The 21714-nt window shown below is 47.2% G+C and overlaps 1 protein-coding gene across 1 annotated transcript in view; it reads left to right on the top strand.

The window, feature by feature from the left end:
* The first annotated feature begins 216 nt into the window (after positions 1 to 216).
* RMI2 (RecQ mediated genome instability 2) overlaps positions 217 to 21714 on the top strand; it is an 80857-nt gene continuing 59359 nt past the window's right edge. The window contains exon 1 of the mRNA XM_082261996.1: positions 217 to 537. Within this exon, the coding sequence (XP_082118122.1) occupies positions 243 to 537 (295 nt within the window). The 5' untranslated portion in view covers positions 217 to 242. The remainder of the gene's footprint in view (positions 538 to 21714) is intronic.

The raw sequence follows: 21714 nt of genomic DNA, 5'->3' as shown, positions 1-21714 counted from the left end.
TCCCGGGGGTATTTTTATTAAAAAAACTATTCCCAGGGTGGAACTCCGCTTTAAGGATTTCCACTCAACAGCCATAGAACACTTCATCGCTTTTAAGAAAACGTCCCTGGCGTTGTTAAAAAAAACATTAACTTCCGCTTTATAATTAGCATAAAATGTCTCCAAAAACATGGCCGTCGCAGTAGACAGGCCGAGATGATATAGAGGGTCAGTGTGTAACTAGCGTTACTTTGAACTCCGTCATGGACGATACAGACAGCCAGCTCTCCTGCAGTTGGACACAGTTTAGCTGTCCTCCGATGAAGGTGTTGGCAACTCGGCTGAAGGAGTGTAAGAAACGGCTCGGTGCTTCTCCGTCTTTTTGGATGGAAATGAGAGGCGGTGAAGAGGTGGAGGTCAGTCTAGTGTGGATGCAGGGCCGAGTGATTGAAGTACGGCAAGAGCGAGGCATCAGTTTGCTCTTAACTGATGACACTCACACCTTCACTGTTTTGGGGGCTGACAGAGTACCTAAAGGCAAGCCGTGCCTGGAGCAAGGTAATGCTATGTGGAGGAAAACGTTGCTGGCTTTCTCATGTTTAGCGTGATGGGAGAAGTCAGTTGTGGGATATTGTGCAAAGCCTACTTTAGGCACTTTCTCTTAAGATGTCCACGTGTGAGCCCATGAATCAGAGGGCCATACTGCCACCCTTACACCATTCATACTCGCGTTTTTTAAAGCTCCTACTCCTAGAAGCTAATAGTGTTCTCCTATGTGGCCATGCACACTATTTTATATTAGAAGCATTTTTCAAGCTTCAGCACTTGGAAGCAGTAAAAATAGTTTTTGCAGAGTTTTTGGGCGCGTTTCCCTTATAAGTGTCTCCTTATATTAAAAGTCAGCAGCTACAGCATTTGTAGCTGCTTACTTTTGTTTTTGGGGAGACTGGAGCTCCTCTGTAGGACTCATGCCCCCTGGACCTTATAAAAACATCAGTTGCTTTAGCTGTAGAATGCCAAGTTAAAAACGCTCTTTTTACAGTGTTGTTGCTTTAGCGTTTTTTTGGAGTTTGCTTTTCTTCGCAAAACTATACTCCGACAAAAGCTTATGGATCATAAACACTGAATAGCTGCAATTTTTTTTAGGATTAGAGCGTTTACAGCTGAAAAACTCCCCTTCAAACCCAGAACTTCTGTGTTTTTTTTTTTCCAGCCAGAAAACCCCCGGCCAAATAAAATGCTGATTAAAAAAAAAAAAACCCCTTCCATGATTGAGTCCTCTAAATACTTACGTAAGCCCACGCTTGATCCAGCGCTGTGTGAGGGCTCTCTCTCCTCCCAGGACTCAGAGGCAAGGAGTGCTAATCAAATCATGTGGGGAGGTTACAGGGCCAAGCCTGGCTCGAGTTTGAGCCCACACAAGTGTCTCCATAGCAAGGAAAAAGAGGAGCCAATAGTGGCGGTGTTCTGTGAAAAAACCATACCTGTAAAAAATCCATACCCTCGTCACTTCCGGTGCACCTACGTCATTGAACAGCTGAGGAGCTTACTAGTGCACATGCTCGGAGGGTATGGATTTTTCACGGCAGTGTGTGTAACGTTACACCGCCTCAGCTGTTGTGGCGGTTACATTAAAACAGCTCGGCTGCAATATGAGTCATCTCCGCTCCTACCCTTGTCACTTCCCTGATCTCGGCTACTAAATATAAAAGCGAGGGCGGGTGTATGAAAATATAAATCACGGAGACCAGATCTCCGTCATTTAGATTTCGTACACCCGCCGCCGCTTTTACATTTACTAGCCGAGATCAGGGAAGTGACCGAGATAGGAGCGGAGATGACTCATATTGCAGCCGAGCTGTTTTAATGTAACCTTTAATGTAAATGCCGCAACAGCTGATGCGGTGTAATGTTACACACACTACCGTGAAAAAAACCATACCCTCTGTGCATGCGCACTTGTCAGCTCCTCAGCTGTTCAGTGACGTATGCGGGGCTGTGAGCATGCGCACTGCTCCGCTGTTCCTGACAGGAAGTGACGTGGGTATGGATTTCTCACGGGGTATGGTTTTCTAATGTTACACCGGTGGGGGACCTGAGAAGAGTATATGCAGAAGGATGCAGCAATTAGCTGGCCAGCTGCTCAAATCCTCATACTGCTCAAGAGACACAGATCCAAAGGTCTTCCCAGTATCGGGCTCCACTCCCCAACATTTTTTCTGTAAAGACTTTTTCAAGGGGGGTAATCCTCCTGCTGAATATACTTTCTACAGGAAACATTGTTTTGATGTGCCTGTTTAATTGCAGTACATGAGTAGTTTTTTAGCATCTTTATTAAAATTATCTAGACTTTATCACACCATTGGTGTTCTCCTCTCACCTTTTTTATGTATCCATTTGAGGCGTTTGTGAAGGGAGATCAGAGAAAGTGGTGGATAACAGCTCAAGTTCCTTACGTGAACTTTGTTTGGCTAACCTGTTCCTAGATGGGCACATGGGTCTGGTGCAACCCTTGATTGTGGTGGAGGGAGCACTTTTTGTTGTAACTTAAAGCGGAGCTCCACCCAAAAGGGGAAGTTCTGCCTTAGGACCACCTCCCCCCTACTCCTGTTTGTGAAATTTAGCTTTTGGGGTGGAGGGGGAGGGGGTACCCTATTTTTGACCGGTACCCGCTCCCACTTCCACTCCACATGTGACAGGTCCCATAAGACTGCGGGACCATTCAGTGTAAAGCGCCAATCGCACATGTCACAGCTGGGTGACCATAGTAAAGATGCCAGTGCCGGGGAGAGACGACAGGAGATAAACGACTGGGCTGAGCACAGCGCTGGATCGTGGGACAGGTGAGTGGCTGTTTATTAACCGCTTTCTACCCAGCCATTGTACATAAACTGCTGGGTGTGAGATTTGTTCTGACTGGATGTACACCGAAGTCCTGTCAAAAACTGCCCCAGCCAGCCTCCGTCTGTGATAGCTGTGTCCCTTGGACATGGGTGCTGTGAGTGGCCCTCCTGATTGTGATTGGACACAGCCATCACGTAGTCATCAATCCATGTAAACAGACACACAGCTCTGGGTCGGCTCTCCCCCGATGAGCTCCGTGGGGGATGGAGAATGCTGCAGCCTGTCAGATCTGTGTATGTAGCTGATGATTTTACTGTTCAGCTACACACGGATCAGTCAGAGCAGCCTTCCCACACAGTTCACAAAGCACCAGCTGTCCCTGTCCAAGTGTCCCATCAACATCTGTCACAGTGTAACAGTGTCAACATCAGTAAAAGTCCATTGCCGCAACATCTGGCCGTGTCCCATAACATCTGTCAATGTCCCTAGTGGACTGTCAACATCTCTCAGTGTACAAGTGCACAAAAACATCTGTCAAAATAGTGTAAAAGTGCACAAAAACATCTGTTAATAAAAAAAAAAAGGCAAACGCACATTTTGGTCCCGTACACATACCTAAACTGCGATCACACCACACGTGTGGTATTGCCTTGAATGTCAGAGTAAGAGCAATAATTCTAGCACCAGACCACTTGTGTAGCTCTAAACTGGTAACCTGTAAAGGCTATTAAAGCATTACCTATGGCTAATTGGATATCATATTGTGTATGTGTGCATAAAAATGAAAGTGTATTTCTGCGTTACTGTGTAAAATTGCGTTAGAAAACCGTTGCACAAATACTGTTTGACATTTAAAAAAAAACTGTAAAACCCACCATTTTATTCTCTAGGGCCTCTGCTAAAAAATGTTTGGGGGTTCTAAGTAATTTTCCAGCAAACATACTGGTTTTTACTTCTAAACAAAAGAAGAACTCCAGCTTTTCCTCCCCAACACACATGCATTGTGCATGTAAATGAATCACAACCCCAGTGTCAACTTGTGTGTAACTTAACTCGTACCTCCCAACTTTGGAACTTCAGAATGAGGGACACTGGAGGAGTGAAAAGACCTGAGGCACGCTACGTCATGGTAAATTGTGGGCGTGATCAAGTGCCTAGCTGTGGGAGGGGCTTAAGGGAAATGTTTAACCACTTTACTACCGGAGGATTTTCCTGCTTTACATCCAGGCCACTTTTTGCTACTTCAACTGAAATTTGCACGGTCATGCAACCCTGTACCCAAACAAAATTTACGTCCTTTTTTCCCACAAACAGAGCTTCCTTTTGGTGGTATTTGATCACCTCTGCACTTTTCATTTTTTGCGATTATTATTAAAAAAAGAGCGAAATCTTGCGAAAAAATTGACATTTCTCTTACGTCCTCCGACAGTCGCCGCCTCCTCTAAGTCATCACTATTGGGTATTGTCTTCCTATCCATAGGAATAGCTAGGCATATAGACTTAGTCAAAAGACAAAAGGCATTAGCATATACACACCCATGGGGGCTGTCCCATCCGATCAATACCCCCCCTGCATCACCACTCCCAACTCAGTTTTAATCTGCCTAGCGTCAGGAATAGTCAGGCTACCTTGTGCTGGGGCTTCAGTCTCAGCCTTCCTAATCTTTTATTTGTTTTTCTTCGAAAATGTCAGTTTTTCTCTTTACTAGCTGTTTATTTTGTCAGCTCTAGTGTTAGTCTTCTCTTCGGATGAAGATGGATCATGCGGTGCTGGGATTCGGACTGTCCGCCCTGGTTTTCCAGGGCACAGAGGGTCAGATGGACCCTCAGCATGCCATCGAGCGTTCAGCTATGGTTCGCCTTGGCACTACGAACGACCCATCCCTGTTCGCTGCAGGGATGCAGCCGTGAGGTGGCTACCTCACAGGACTCGTCTGCGGTGCTGCAGCGTAATGTCCCTGGCTCACGGCACTCCCTGTCAGATGAGGACAGAGGTTTATCTGTGCATAGAGGCTCCCCCGTGTCATCTGGTACAGGTAAGTACTTTTCTGTGTGGGGCCTCTGTCTGGGGTGGCAGTCTGTGTTGCTGTGTGTCCCCATGTCTGTGCCTGTGTGACTCCCTGTGCCCTGTGCGATCCCTGCGGGGTTCGCTTGTGCAGATCTGTATGTTTGCCGGGGGTCCCTGTCCCTGTGACACTTTAGGTGCATGTTTGGGGGTACAGACGTTTGTGCGGCGACCGCAGCGGTGCAATTTTGCGCGGTCCGCCATCTTTACTGTGGGCACACATGTATAGCTCCTCTGGGGCGATTGTACATGTAATTTTGGCGCCATCCGCCGCCATTTTGTGGGCGGTGGAACGATCGGTCCGACCGCATGTCGGCGGGCATTTTGGCGTAGCCTCCAATGCATTCCTATGGGGCAGCCATTTTCCCGGGGTCTGGCTTTAGTCCAGCCCTCTCCAGCAGCATTCCATCAGCAGCAAGGACACTAGTAGCAACGCTCTGCGGGCTCTGCAGGTTATCACTCTGTTTTCCCTCTGTATATCGCTTCTGGCTCAATTTCTTTTCTCCTTTGGGGGTCTTTCATCACTGTTGCAGTAGCGGTGGGCTGCGCACACCGCAGCGCTGTTGAAGGGGACAGTACATCTTTTTTGCACTGTAGTTTTGTTTTCTGATAACTTGAGCCATGGATTCTCAGGAAAGCAAGTTTCCTCCAGCTCTAGTGGGGGGGTCCCAGTTCTCCTGTGGCCCCGCTGCGCCCCGCTCTAATTGCGGTGGCGAATGAGGAACTGCTGATGTCTGAACGGGCTGCGAGTAGGAGTCCCAGATTGTCTCTCTTCTGATTCAGATGGGGATTTGGCTGCTGCGAGCGTGCCCTTTTCAGGGTCCCGCTCATCCTTGGACCCCTTGGGGTCTGAGGGGGAGGCTGAGATGGAAGGGGTTGATGCCAACTCCTCGGGGTTGCCTGCAGAAAGGGCGACCATGGATGATTTGATTGTGTCCGTTAAGGACACCTTACATTCAGAGGATGAGCCCTGTCCTCCGGGCGTTGTGTCCCCTTTTGGGATGCACAGTACCCGCAAGTCTGCGCAGGTTTTTCCCTGCCCAGAAGAATTCCATGACACTGTTAATGAACAGTGGCGCACGTTAAAACTTCCATTCCTGGTACCTAGTCGGTTTGGGTTGCTTTATCCTTTTGATCCGGCTTCGGAATCTCGATGGTGTGTGCCTCCGCAGGTGGATCACACTGTGGCCATGCTGAACAAGGCTACCTTGGTTCCTACTGAGGATGCCCCAGTTTTCCGGGGTCCCACGGAACGGCGGTTGGAGTCCCTATCTCGCCATTCCTATACGGTGGCGGGTTCATTGCTCAAACCCGTTTTCGCGTCCGTTCTGGTGGCTCAGGCGGCTGCTGATTGGACTAGGATGCTTAAGCGCAATCTTGTGTCTGCTGGTGTTACACCTGCCCGGCTGAAATTGGTGGATCAAATCCACCAAGGAGTCATGTACTTGTGTGATGCAGCCTTGGCCGAGGCTCCCTTAGTGGCTCGCCTCTCTAGTGTCGCGGTGCTTCAACGGTGACTGATTTGGCTGAAGAGCTGGTCGGCCGACCAGTCCTCAAGGGAGACGGTTGCTGATTCTCCCTATGCTGGCTCTCGCCTTTTTGGCGAGGCATTGGACACCCTGGTAACAGGCGTCACGGGGGGCATATACTCTATGCTGCCCCAGAACCCGAAGACCAAGTCTTTTCGAGGCAGGCGGGGTTCTGCGTCTGGTTCTAATCGGGGGTCCTTTCGTGCCTTTCGGGCCCATCCCAAGGGCAAGACCTTCCAGGCCCAGGGCACCCAGAAGAAGCCCTGGGCAGGTGAGCAGGAGTCCGGCAATGCCGGCTCGGCGGGTCAATCCGCCTCTACCTGAAGGGGCGCCCTCACCCATTTCAGGGGTGGGGGGACGTTTGCGCGGTTTCCTCCGACCTATCGGACAGGTGGGTCCAGGAAATCATTCGATCGGGCTTCCAGATCGAATTCCTTTCCCGGTCGGCGTACAGATTCTTTCCCTCCAATCTTCATCTGCTTCTGGGGCGTCTGCAGGACTTGCATCACGCTGTGCAGGACCTGCTTGCTCAGGGAGTGATTGTCCCGGTAACTCATCGGGACAGGTTTCGGGGGTTTTTATGTTCGAATATGTTCACTGTGCCCAGGAAGGAGGGCAAAGTGTGTCCTATTCTGGACGTGCAAGCGCTGAACCGCTTCGGGCATGTTCGAAAGTTTCGAATGGAGTCTCTCCGTTCGGTTGTGGCCTCCTTGAGTACAGGAGAATTCCTGGCTTCGGTAGATCTGAAAGATGCGTAACTGCACATCCCTGTTTTCGAGGGTCATCTGCGGTACCTTCGGTTTGCTATCACAGAGGACCACTACCAGTTTGTGGCGTTACCTTTCGGTCTTGCTTCGGCACCCAGGGTGTTTACCAGGGTGTTGGCACCGGTCCTGGACCTACTGCGATCTGTCCATCACGGTACAGACGCTCCAGGAGTTCGGTTGGACCATCAACGTTCAGAACTCAGCGTTGTCTCCGTCGCTTTGCCTTCACTATCTGGGAATGGTTCTGGACTCTGCTCAGGCAAAGGTGTTTTTGGCGGAGGACAAGCTCCGGACTTTGCGGGGCGAACTCTGGTCCCGCAGGGACAACCCGTCCTCGTCACTCAGGACCTGCATGCGGGGCCTGGGGTTGATGGTGTCGGCCTTCAAGGCGATTCCCTTTGCCCAGTTCCACACGCGGGCTCTCCAGACGGAGATCCTGGCCAGGTGGGACAGATTTCCTCAGTCCTTGGATCTGGATGTCTCCCTGAGTCGCCAGACCAGATTGGCTTTTCTTTGGTGGATCCAGTCCCCGTCGGTGGGGGAAGGCAAGTCCTTCCGTCCGTTAGTGTGGACGGTGGTTACCACGGATGCCAGCCTGTCGGGCTGGGGTGGAGTCCTGGGCAACTTGTCTGCCCAGGGCACTTGGTCGGAGGAGGTGTCCTCCCTCCCGATAAATGTGGTCGGACCGTCTCCAGGGCCTGCCTGTTCGCGTACAGACGGACAATGCTACCGCGGTGGCTTACATCAACCACCAGAGGGGCACCAGGAGTGCTCGTGCGGCCCGGAAGGTGACCGACATTCTGTCTTGGGCCGAGACTCATGTCCCGGCGATCTCGGCAGTTCACATTCCGGGTGTGGAAAATTGGCAGGCCGACTGTCTGAGCCGCCAGACCCTGGACCAGGGGGAATGGTCCCTACACCCGGAGGTCTTTCAGATGCTGTGTGCGAGGTGGGGATCCCCAGACGTGGATCTGTTCGCATCCCGGCTAAATCGAAAGGTGGAAAGATTCGGGGCAAGGACGCGTGATCCGTTGGCGGACGCCTCGGATGCGTTAGTGGCCCCTTGGCATCAGTATCGTCTGATGTACGCCTTTCCTCCAATTCAGTTACTATCCCGGCTCCTTCGCAGATTGGTCTCGGAACCGCACATGGTGATTCCGGTGGCGCCGGACTGGCCTCGCCGGTCCTGGTACGCCGACGTTGTTCACCTGGCAGTGGCGCCTGCCTCTGCGGGAAGATTTCCTGTCTCGGGGTCCGATCTTCCATCCTGCTTTACAGTCGCTGGCTTTAACGGCCTGGCTGTTGAGACCCAGGTCTTGAAGGACAAGGGTCTCTCCCCTGAGGTTATCCCTATCCTAATCAAGGCTAGGAAATCCTCTTCTGGTAAGATCTGTTATCGTACCTGGAAAGCCTATTTCACCTTGTGTGAGTCCAGGGGGTTCTCCTCGTTCTTACTCGGTGTTGGGAATCTTGGCTTTCCTCCAGTCTGGAGTGGATCAGCGCCTGGCGCTGGCCACGATACAGGGCCAGGTGTCTGCACTGGCTGTTCTTTTCCGACGCCCTGTGGCGTCTCGTTCCTTGGTGCGCACCTTCATTCATTCAAGGTGTGCGACATTTGGCTCCTCCCAGGTAGGAGCCATTACCTCCGTGGGACTTGAACTTGGTTCTGTCCGCGTTGCAGCGTGCTCCCTTTTAAAAGTATCGGGGAGATATCGTTACCTCTGCTGTCAAAAGGTTGCTTTTCTGGTGGCGATCACTTCGGCTCGCAGAGTGTCGGAGCTGGCGGCGTTGTCTTGCCGCTCCCCTTACTTGATTCACAAGGATAAGGTGGTTTTGCGACCACCCCCATCCTTCCTTCCCAAGGTGATCTCTGAATATCTCCTTAATGAGGACATTGTCCTGCCTTTGCTTTGTACGAAGCCTAATCATCCAAAGGAGATTGCTTTGCATTCCTTGGATGTTGTCAGGGCGATCAGGATTTACCTGTCGTCTACAGAATCCTTTCGGAAGACGGATTCCCTCTTGTCCTTCCTGAGGGACCTCGGAAGGGCATGGCTGCGTCCGCAGCGACTATTGCCAAATGGATCAGACAGACCATTGAACAGACTTACGCCTTGAAGGAACGGGTTCCGCCCTTCCCTGTTAAGGCGCACTCTACCAGGTCTTTGAGTACTTCCTGGGCCTATTGGCATCGGGCCTCGGTGGCCCAGGTGTGCAAGGTGGCGACTTGGTCGTCGGTGCACACTTTTTTCCAAATTCTACAAAGTCGACGTTCTGGCATCAGCTGATGCTTCTTTTGGCTGCACAGTTCTCGGTGCGGCTGTGCCATGATGGACCCTTGATTTTTTTCTGGGTCCCTGGCTGTTGGCATTTGCTTTCCTGGGTTGTTTCTCCTGTTGAGCATTGTTTTTTCTGTTGCCCAGTTGGTTCTTACAGTGCATGTAAGATTCCTTTCTCTGATGGGGGTACTGCGTTGCCTTTTGTTTTTACGGTTGCGTCTCCCACCCCTCATGTCTATACTGCTTTGGGACATCCCAATAGTGATGACTTAGAGGAGGCGGCGACTGTCGGAGGACGTAAGAGAAAACGGAATTTTTGTAAAATCTTACCTGTAAAATTCCTTTCTCTGAGTCCTCCGACAGTCGCCGCCCCCGCCCCTCTTTTGGGGTTCTTATTACCTACTGTTATGCTACCAAACTGAGTTGGGAGTGGTGATGCAGGGGGGGTATTGACCGGATGGGACAGCCCCCATGGGTGTGTATATGCTAATGCCTTTTGTCTTTTTTGACTAAGTCTATATGCCTAGCTATTCCTATGGATAGGAAGACAATACCCAATAGTGATGACTTAGAGGAGGTGGCGACTGTCGGAGGACTCGGAGAAAGGAATTTTACAGGTAAGATTTTACAAAAATTCAATTTTTCTACTTTGACAGTTAAAAAAATATCCAATATATTAAATTTTTGTCATATATCTAGGCCAAAATATATTTGGCTACATGTCTTTGACAAAAAAAATCCTCAATGAGCGTATTTTTAACCGCTTTAAGACCGGAAGATTTTACCCCATTCCTGACCAGGCTATATTTTGCGATTCGGCACTGCGTTACTTTAACGGACAATTGCGCGGTCATGCGATGCTGTACCCAAATTAAATTGATGTACTTTTTTTCCCCACAAATAGAGCTTCCTTTTGGTGCCATTTGATCGCCTGTGCAATTTTTTAAAATTTTTAAAAAAAAAGAGCGAAAATTTTGAAAAAAAAACAATATTTTTTACATTCTGATATATAACATTCCCAAGATTTAACATTTTAGGCCAATTTTTCTCTCCTCCCCTTCCAGGACGGCCCAACAGTGAGAGATGATAGGCTCCTCCCTACCGGAAACACAATCAATTAAGAATAGTTAAAAGGCCCCACCTTTCCCTCTGGCCCCAGTTTAGATTGTGTTTCTTCCTACAAAGAAATGACTATTAAGATCTCACCTGCAGACTCCTAGAGTCGAAAGGTACCCTGTGAGCCAGATTCGGCAGAAAGCCAAGGGTTCCCCTTGCAGAACTCTCTGGAGTAGGGGGGGGACCTTTACGAGTGCAGCAGTCCATGCACTCCCGTCCGAGGGAACTCACAGGTCGCCCACTAGCAAGCCCTCGGTCACTTCCTAGTGTTTCCAGGTCTTGTTTTCCGGCGCTAGCAGCTCTCCTCCGTTTGAAATTTTTGAATTTCCCGCCGAAGAAATCGAGAGGACAGGCATTCCAAACCTCGCTTTGAAACCGGAACTTCCGGCTCAGACGTACGCGACATGGGAAGGAAGAGAAGCACGGAGGAGACGCCGGAGCCGCTTAACAGCGGCAGAGCAGATTCCAAGGCTGGTTCCTGCTCCGGAAATTAAGTCCTCCACGACTCAGCCTCAGGGGAAAGAGGAGGAGAGACAGTCCCAGGTGTCGGCAGCAAAAAACCAGGTCGGACAAGGTAAGTGATAATCTGTATCCTTGCTGACCTGTGCTGAAGCCTGCTAGCTTACCGACAGTAAATGTGCCTGGAACTTATCATTTCCCAGACCCTAGTAGATAATTATGCCTTCTTTCTTTGGTCCCTATGTTGTCTTTTTTTCCCTAAAACGTCTTTCAGGACAGCACCTTAGAGAGATGGCTCCTCCCTCTCCTCAACAGGAAACGCCCCATCCACCAGTTTTTAAAAGGAGGCTTCTCCCACCATTCACCAGTTTTTGTGTTTTCTTCCGGCCGAGGAACACCTGTGTGGGGAGTCTGGGCTCTTAAGTTGCTATCCCGAGAGACCGGGCTTCCTACGTCCACCTTACCCTATATTGGAGACTTTTGCTTCCTCCCATTCACGCTACTGACTGCAGTGCATGGGCTCCTTCTTCCCCTTCAGTGCTCTAGGCTGAGTCAGGACCCCGCAGAGCGCAACCCCTGGACGGCATTTCGGGCTGGCGGTGCGGTACTTTTTCCTTACCCACCGCTACTTTTTCAAATTTGCTGCCGCTTTCCCGGATCGAGTGACGCTCGTCCGGCCGGAAGTGAGATTTCTGGGAGGGGTGGCGTTCGACAGGGGGCACGTGGCGTCATTTCCGCCAGCTCAGGGGAAGAGGGGAGGAGCAAGCTGGTGCCTATTCCCGTTCCGGTCCAGTGCAGGTGCGCTTTTGGTCTCCGGAACCGGTACCGAAAGCCACGGTAATACCGCTGCCAAGCAAGATAGATACAGCTTCTACAGTGAGTGGGACAGGCACAGGCACCAGTAAGGCCCAGGTAAGGCGTAACTCTTATTGCCTATCTTACTGTGGGGTCTCTCTCCATCCTTTTTTCCTATCCCCCCCGGTGGCTGGGGGCCTGTCAGGGCACATGGGGCTTGCCTTAATGTCTTCCTGTGCACCTAGGTGGCCCTGAGAATCAGGCTGACTCCTTAAGAAGGTGTATGTTTTCTTTCATGTCTTCCAGGCTAGAAGCTCTGAAACAGTTTTCAAGAGGAAATGCCCCTCATGCAAAGCAAAGTTGTCTGAACTCTGGAAAAAGACACTTTGCCAGGGATGTATTGATGCCTTAGTCAAAGAAGAAGCATCTGCAGTATGTGGCGATTTAGCCGCATCTGTAAGAAAGGAACTGGATGCTACCATCCAATCCTTTCGGTCATCCCTGCAGGATCCTGCCCTGAGTCAGCCATCAGCCTCACATTCTTCTTAGGGTTCACAATTGGTTCCTTCGGTGGAAACAGGAGGGGTTCCTCCCACCCAAGGAAGTCATTCCCCCCTCACATTCCAAAGAGGAATCAGAGGAGGAAGGGGCACAAAGTAGGCCCTCTAAATATAAACTGTCCTTGGAACAGGTGGATGGTCTCTTAAAGGCAGTTTATATCACCCTGGGTCTAGAGGAAGATAAGAAGGAACTATCCCTGCATGATAAAATGTATGCGGGCCTGGACGAGCCTAAGGGTCGTACCTTTCTAGTGCATCAGACCATCTCAGATGCTATCAAAAATGAGTGGGCTGATCCAGAGAGAAAAACCTTCTTCCCTAAAGCCTTTAAAAGGCGGTTTCCCTTTGATGAGAGGAATGCCGAAGATTGATGCAGCCTTCTCCCAGGTTTCTAGGTCAACTGACCTAGCATTCGAAGACATGGGAGTCCTGAGGGATCCCATGGATAAGAAGATGGACCAGCAACTTAAGAGATCCTGGCAATCCATCGTGGGGAATCTTAAGCCTGCCATGGCAGTTACCTGTGTTTCCAGGAATCTGGAGTACTGGCTTAGCCAGTTAAAGGCACACATTACGGCAGATTCCCCTAAGCAAGAAATTTTGGATTCTTTCTCCACTCTCTCCACGGCTATAGCATTTATTGCAGGTGCTTCAGCAGTCAGTGAAGATGACAGCAAGGTCTGCAGCATTGACCAACTCGGCCAGAAGAGCTCTTTGGTTGAAAACATGGCCTGGAGATGCAGCTTCCAAGAACAAGCTGTGTGGAATCCCATTCCAAGGGGATCTCCTATTCGTAGGGATGTAACAATATCAAAATCTCACGGTACGATACAATTTCGATATTGACCTCACGGTACGATATTTATTGCGATATTGTGGAAAAGCTCACGGTATTGTTAAATAGCTCACGATAGTGTTTGTAATGATAATAGCGAAAAAATACCAACATTTATTCTGCTTTTGCCAGTCAACAGGCAATTTATTGTTGTATTTATGGATCCATGACAACATAAAACAGTAAAACAGTAACACTGATCACATATAGTGCTTGCTTAAAGTGCAAGTTGTAGTTGTAGTCAGGAACATCAATATATTCTCCTGTATATAGTAATATTTGGTTGCATAACTGATTCTTCTGTGCAATGTTCAAGTTAAGAAGCAGCTAGAACAATTGTGAACTAGTAAACAAACATTAGGCAATTCACTTTAAGTGCAAACAAAGATCAAATTAAGTCAGGTTTAAATGTGCAAGGCAAATATAAAGGCAGCCTTTAGAAAAAAGATTAGAACAGTAAAAAAAATCCTTAACCTGTCTGGCAAAAAGCCTTCTGAAAAACACTGAACTATCCTTTAGCTAATGTTCAAGTTTTTCTTTAGAAAAATCAAAAGATCTACATTGCAAGGGAGAAGAAGAGACCTCTGGGCATTTACAATATCCCCTTCTGTTGAAAATACCCTTTCACTGGGCACCGAGGTAGCGGGTATACACAGGTAAGTCTTTGCTAATGAAGACAGAATAGGATACCACCCTGCATTGTCTCTCCACCACTTAAGAGGGCAAGCAGACAGAGAAACTAATGCTTTGCAGTAAGAGTCAACTTCTGCCTGAATTCCACCTGTGACTTGATTACTGCTAAAAGAAGAGCCAAGGAGGTCCTCAAGGGCATGCTTCTTAAGAGGAGGCACATAGCTTGTGCTGCTGTCGTCCAGATCTGCTGGTGCTGGATGTGGGCTACTGGGCAGCACATCATCTTGGTCCTGGTTCATAAATGATAAAAAGACATTATATCAGCATTTTATTGTATTTCTCTCAATTTTCTCTATGGCACAGCGTTAACATTTTTTACCTGTTGTTCCATCTGTGATGCTTTGAACTTTATTCTTTCAAAGACGTCCTCTCTCTCTCCACTGCCTAGATGTTGCAAGGTCCGAAAGCGTGGATCCAAAGCACTACTCTCCTGCATGAACTTTTCATCCTCTCCTTGGTATCTGTCAGTAAGATCCTTCAGAATGGCTACCTTCATCTGAGCAATGACATTTGAGTCATGATTATCTGTGGCCATGCTGTCTTGAATCATTTGTTTTAGTGGTGAAATGAGAGATATTGTTGGTTGCAACTCATCAGAGAACAGTTGTGGCCTTTTTTATTGGTAAAAGAATCTTCACAAGATCCTCTGCATTTGCAATGTCAGATGTGTCCAAAGTGTCAATTTCACGTGACTTGTGTCTCAGTTCATCACTCAGTAGGGCTGCAGCAACAGCTTGTTGCTGTTCAAGGTAGCGCTCCACCATGTCCAGAGAGCTATTCCATCTTGTCACTACATCAATAATGAGTTTATGTACAGGGAGATTGAGTAGTTTTTGTTTGGTGGTCAGCACGGCTGTGGCTGTAGAACTGCGGTGAAAAAAACTTGCTACACGTCTGACTCTACCGAGGAGACGGCTCACTGCGTTGATCTTTAAACCTGCTTGGGAGGCCAGGTTTAGTGTGTGCGCAAAGCACCGTATGTGAGGGGACAGTTCGGCTTCCTTTACTGCTACTTGCATGTTGCTTGCGTTGTCATTAACAACAGCGATACTTGTTCCAATCTTGTCCAGCCCCCACTCTTTGACTGCAGATTTAAGGACTTCGGCTATGTTTACGCCAGTGTGTGATTCGCTAAGCTGTCTAGCTTGTAAAACGTAACTCTGCATTTCCCATTCACTAATCAAAACATGTGCCGTAATAGTGATGTAACTGTGAGTCGCTCTGGAAGTCCACCCATCAGTGGTAATAGCAATGCACTCAGACTGTTTAAGGTTCAACATGACACGTTCTTTTGTCTCATGGTAAAGAGCAGGGAACACAGTTTGACTAAAATGAGCCCGCGACGGCATTTGATACTTCGGCTCAAGCTTGGCCACTAACCTTTTAAATCCTTTGCCATCTACTGCTCTAAAGGGACGTAAATCACACGCTATGTATTCCGCTATGTACCTCGTGATTTCTTGAGCCCTTGCGCTGTTGTGTGGCATTGGCATAGTTGTTGAAAATGCCTCCTTTAGGGTTTTTTTGACCGCCGGACAGGACTTTTTGTGAGAGAAGAATCTGCAAACTTTTCGGGATGATGGGTCGTCAGATGACTTCGCATGTTGCTTGTGTTTCCTGTGTTGTATCGCAGTTTACTGTGGCAGTGCTTGCACATAGTCCATTGTCTGTCCACCACCTTCTCTCCTTTTGCATTTTTTTTGACACGGCGAAACCAAAATGTTTCCAGACATCTGATTTTAAAAGCTGCAGGGGCTGGCACAATCTCAAATTCGGGGTTGTTGTTTTCATCCTTACAAGTATTGCTGTCGGCCATGCTGGCTTGCTGTGAGCTTGTGTGGACAGCGTGCAGCGTGCAATCCTTAAATAAATAACACAGAATAAAACCTCTCAGTAGGTAAATGTGATCCTCTGCGCTGGCAGGATGTACAATATAATACAATAAAATCAAGATATGCTGCTACTTCCAATTTAAGGTAGTTTATGAACTTGAAATCATCCCTTCTAAAGACCCAAAAGTTATATATTTCAGGGAATCCAATGAGAAGAAGTATCAATCCATCCTAAATGCTGCAGTAAGAACTAATGCGCATATATATATATCAGGCCTCGACAAACCCCGGGCGCCAGGTCGCATTTGCGACTAGAATTAGCGACCTGGTGCCTGGGGGGCCCTGCAGGAGCTGTCCTGTCCCTTTTGCGCCCCCACCTTCTTTCCCGAGTGCACGGACTTCCACGCCGTCCATAAATTGAGGCCCCGGCTTTTCGGCCTTCTTCTGTTAGATGAGAGGCTAGGGGAACTGGCGCCCTCTTGTGGTGGCCGGGAGTAATGCATGTTCTCAATGCCTTCCTTCTCATCTGCTCTTTGGAAGGAGATGGGACGTTTTTGCAGGCTTCATCTCTCTGTCCAGTTACCTTTGCTTAAAGGTAAGTGGACAGGGAGTGTGGTTATTATTATTAATTTATTTTTTCAATTAAAGAAAAAATAAATAATAATGCATTTTTTCTTTTTTTTAATTATTAAAAAAAAAAAATAAAACATTCTTTTTTTTTTTTTCAATTCTTATTAAAAAAAAAAAAAAAAAAAAAAAATATATATATATATATATATATATATATATATATATATATATATATATATATATATATATATATATATATATATATATATATATATATATATATATATATTTATTATATATCATTTTTTTTTTAATAAGAATTGAAAAAAAAAAAGAATGTTTATATTATATATACAGCCGAAGGCCCCTTTCACACAGGCTGTCTGATCGGGTCCGCCTGTCAGTTTTTCAGACAGACCTGATCGGACCCCTCATTCTCCTCTATGGAGCGGTAATCGGAGGATCGGATCAGATGGCATCGGATGGAAAAAGACAGACAGTCGGTTTCCATCCAATTGCGCTATAGAGGAGAGTGGGGTTCTAGTCGCATTTATGTGTAAATTTAGTATCCGTTTTATTAAATAAAGCTTGGTTGTTAGTTTAAAAAAAAAAAACTGGCTCCTAACTTTTTTAGCTGGCTCCTAGATTTCAGGCAAATTTGTCAAGCACTGATATATATATATATGTATATATGTATGTATAGTGTGTGTGTGTGTGTGTGTGTGTATATATATATATATATATATATATATATATATATATATATATATATATGAGCTTTCTATCCCGTGAAAGGATTTGTAATTCTTTCTCCCTAAAAACTTTTCTGCAGGTTACACTGCAGTCATAAAATGCAGCCTGGGATCTTCCCTAGCTTGTGACTGAACAATGAAGGAGCAGCAGCAATGCAGCTAAGCTCATTTCCCAGTGTGTGAGAAAGCTATCAGTATTAGTGCAGCAGAGCATGACTTACAGTCCTCTCCCAGTATAAGTGCTGCTGTATAGAGAATTATAGGAGGTTGACAAGACTTCAAGTACTGGAGTATTATTTTTTTTTTTTTTTTTGTATATCTGTCTGGATTTCAGCCTTAAAGAAGGTAAGATGTGTGAGGCCTACAACTTTCCCACTTTACAGTAATGGCATTTCTCATGGCCAGAAGGTGGGCTAGCACTGTAAGTGAAGTTGTAGCTGCTGCAAGGCCAGATTTGTGGATAAGGTTTTGTATAGGGCTCCTACAGGGTGGCACTGGGCTGCTCTCTGTTAGGCAGTGCTTTCCTCTTTCTGTGTAAATCCATCCAGTGGTAAAGTACACCCTTGAGTGGCATCAGTGTTTGTTTTTTTTTTTATTTAATTTCTTTACACATAACTCAGCACTCCAGACCCCTACTCTTTTATCGGGTGCGCCCATGAGGGTGCTCACTCCCGAGTCCCACTGCTGCGTCCATTGACACAGACAGCGGGACTCAACCCTCCCTACCGCATCACAGCTTTTGATATTCAGCAGTGGGAGCCAATGGCTCCTGCTGCTATCAATTCAATATGTCCAATGAGGAGAGCAACATACACTGCGCTCCTGCACGTCGCTAGATCAGATTGGGCTTGTTGTTATGCCCACCTCCTCCATTCATAGAAGCCATACTATTATTCCTATAAATGAAAATGTATGAATGGAGGGGGCGGAGCCTTCAATGCTCTGCTTGTCTTCCATCCAGAGATCCAGTTTCATTCATAGAAACTGTAGTATTGCTTCCATGAATGGAGTAGTTGGGCAGAAAAGGCGGGCATAGTCAGGCACTCTTCATGAGAGCCTGCGACAGCTCCTCAATTCTATTAATCCCTGTTACACAGAAGATTTCTACTAGAAGACAGGAGCACAAGGAACACATCAAACTGAGGGCCCAATCACAGTATACTATGTGCAGTTATCTGTGTTTTTTCTCATGGATGAATGCAAGCACCTACCTGCAAGTGCAATGAAACCTAAAAAACAATTGTTTTCTATGTGTCATGTTCACACCAGAGCACTGTATCTGTGTTCCAGAGATGTGTGATTTTATGCAGATGTTTGCCTACAAGAACACACAAATGTGCATAAAGGCAACAAACCTCTTGCCTACAACAGTTGAGTCTTAGAAAATATACCTTTTAAAAAAAAACACACGTATAAAAATGCATAGAAGTGCCCATAGCAATACACATAAATGTGCGGAAATGTAATGAAATGCAGGCGCATTTTTGTGTGTGTTGTCCTCTGTTAATGTAATGGGCCCTGAGCCTAGATTAACATTGATGCAGTCTGGGATTTGCAGTGATTTCTGTGCACTTAGTAGTTCCCCACACTGCTTTACAATCACACTCCAGTCAGTGTCTATGCTGCCTGGCAGAGGTGCACAAATCACAAAAATGGCTGGGCATAATGGCAAATTATTTGGCAGATATAACAGGAAAATTAACCATAGGTGTCATAGTATGAAGTTGAACCGCTATCGAGTCATAAACTAACTCACCGGCGGTCCGGTGTCACTGTCTCTTGCCGTGGTGGTGCCTGAAGCTGCTCTGCCGAGTCCGACTCCGCCGCTCTCGTGCGCTGGCTCCGCCTCCGCCCCACAAGCCCGCCCACCCACACTGCTCCAAACCAACTGGCAGCCGCTCGCCTCGGCTCTGCCAGTAGCAGACAGTGTGGGTGACCGTGCCAGACAGCAGGAGGAGCCGACGAGACACAGACGGCGGCCCAGACCAGTCAGAATACACCGTGCACCCACCACGATGATATAGGGCCATGTTAACAACCGCGATACCGCGATAGCGGCAATATCGTTACATCCCTACCTATTCGGTCCTGAGTTGGACTCTGTTCTAGATAGAAGAGCGGACAAAAAGGTCTTTTCCTATTAAGAAAAAACAGCCAACTAAAAAGCTTTTTCGACCTCAAAAAGCTCAGCAGGATAGCAGACCCCAGGAGAGGAGGAGAAATTGGTCAACGCAAAGACCTAAAGGAAATGGAAGTGTTCTATTCCATCCTCCTGCGTCAACCAGCAAAACGCAATGACAGGACATTGCCGGTGGGAGGAAGATTGAGGGAATTCCTCCCCTATTGGGCAGCCATAACAGAAAGTGGAGGGAAGAGATTGGACTTTATAGGCACCAATATTAAAATAGTATATTCTTTATTAGAAGATTTACAAAAACACATTGATAACAAAACGCAAAAAAGAAACCTATAAAAAGGACAACATATCCTATACAATAATTATTACAATAAGGCGGCAAAACCTCAAAACAGTTGTGCAAATCGCATAGCCTATCAGGTATTGATTATTTGTACAGCAATCACAAGTGATATGTTTCTTTTTTGCGTTTTTGTTATCAATGTGTTTTTGTAAATCTTCTAATAAAGAATATACTATTTTAATATTGGTGCCTATAAAGTCCAATCTCTTCCCTCCACTTTCATCACTTTGCAAATTAGGATGTGGCACCCCTAAGTTACCCTCTCTTTTGTGCGCCTAGACACCCTGCGACATAGGAGCGCACATACTAAATCATTTTAGCCATAACAGCCAATATATTCTAGATATGCTGTCCCAAGGCTACAAGATAGTTTTCGGAGACACCGCCCGAAAGGTTCTTTGTCACAAACCTCCCAAGAGATGCAGCAAAAGCCCTGGCTATGATGGACCTGAGAAGACAGGGAGTTGTCTGTCCAGTACCAGTGGAGGAACAACATCAAGGGTTTTATTCCCACATATTATGGTTGTTACAATGTGCATTATTGGGTCAATACAACTAGTTTTTTCTTTAGTTAATCCATGCTATATGTCAGAGTGGCCCCCTGTGCCAGTTGGTGTCCTAGTCTTTTCCCGGGAGCTGCGATGTACCTTGTAGGGAGGGTCCAAGGGCCCCCCCCTCGCTGTCCCCGCCCATCCCCTCACACTGGGATGAGTGGGTCCACCTGTTACATCGGCGTCATGCTGCACCCCTAGCGCTGTGCGTCAGTGCTTTCACTGACGTACTTACGCCACTGCGTGCTGTCATATCTACGGGATGGGAAGGTCCGCCCTCAGCGTGCTTTTCCCGCATGAGATCACAGACTCCTTGGCTCTGGTTGATCTGCCTTCACCCGTGCATGACGCTAGGGTCCCTCTCTTGTTGCCGGCCACGGAGTAACCTGTCAGGTCAGTCACCGGATCATTCCATTTCCCCTCTTTTCTCCCGATCACTTCCCCGAGGCCAACACTCTACTCACTCCCCATTGCACTCTTTCCACTCTTTACATCATCTCTTCCACACACCGCTTTTCCATATGCACTCGTTCCACCCTTTACATCACCTTTTCCACACACTGCTTCCCCACATTCGTTACAATTTCTTGGTTTTTGGGCTCTTTTCCTTTTTATTACCCTTCTTTTCTTCCCTTCTTTTTCCCTCCTTTCTTTTCTTTTCCTTTTCCCCCCCCCCCTTCTCTCTTTTTTTTCCTCCCCCTTCCCCTCCCTCCTTCTGTTTCCTTGTTCTTCCCTTCTTCCGGCCCCCCCTATTCCCTTCCCTTTCCCCCTCCCTATCCTACTCTTTCCCTTACCTCTTCCACACTTTTTTTAGTCACCCCATGCATTGTCACATCAGTCCTTCCCACCTGTTACCAATTATACCAGTTCAATTCCATTGTGAGCATATTTGCCACATATTCACTATTTTTGACATTTATTACACAACAGGTTTGGAAGGCTTTCTTTTATACACTCTCACTTGCCTGCCATGTGACCCCCCTCTCTGGTTGCCGGCACTCTGGGACCCTTCAGCTCCCGGGTCAGACGTGACGCACCGCTGCCATACAGAAGTCCACTCTTGCCATTTGAGCTTGTTTGATCTGGGAGTACAGTACTCCCTTAGCTCCTTTTACTACATTTGAACCTTTCATTTTCAATTTTACCTCTACTGCACCCTGTAACAACATTGTCTTTTTATAGAAACACATTGAATATATTGATCTCTGAAGAAGGGAGAGTGCTCCCGAAACGCGTCAGTCCACAACATATATATTCCACTGTGATGTCATCTTACTATATCATTTTTGTTACTTTCGAAGCAAGAGGTCACACCAAGTTGCCTACTTCAAGTATAAACACATCATGTTACATGTTATACATATTTTAGGCCATTGAGTTATAACAGTATGTGCCACTGAGCAGTTATTGTTATTTTTATGCAATAAAATCAATCGTTGTTTTATTTATACACTGTGCATGTCTATCATTTCCAGCCACTGAGCACGTCCCTCATATAAAGTCCCGTGGGCCATTTCTTTTTGTGTTGATATAGTTATTGGGATGGAGGAGTGCTCTGGAGGAAACCAGACCATTACCCCTTTTTGTCCACATATTTTTGATAAAGAA

Source organism: Pelophylax lessonae, assembly GCF_965119305.1.
Source record: "Pelophylax lessonae genome assembly, chromosome: 6".
Taxonomy (NCBI): Eukaryota; Metazoa; Chordata; class Amphibia; order Anura; family Ranidae; genus Pelophylax; species Pelophylax lessonae.
The sequence above is the reverse complement of the archived record's forward strand: the minus strand, read 5'-3'. Positions and strand labels throughout refer to the sequence as shown.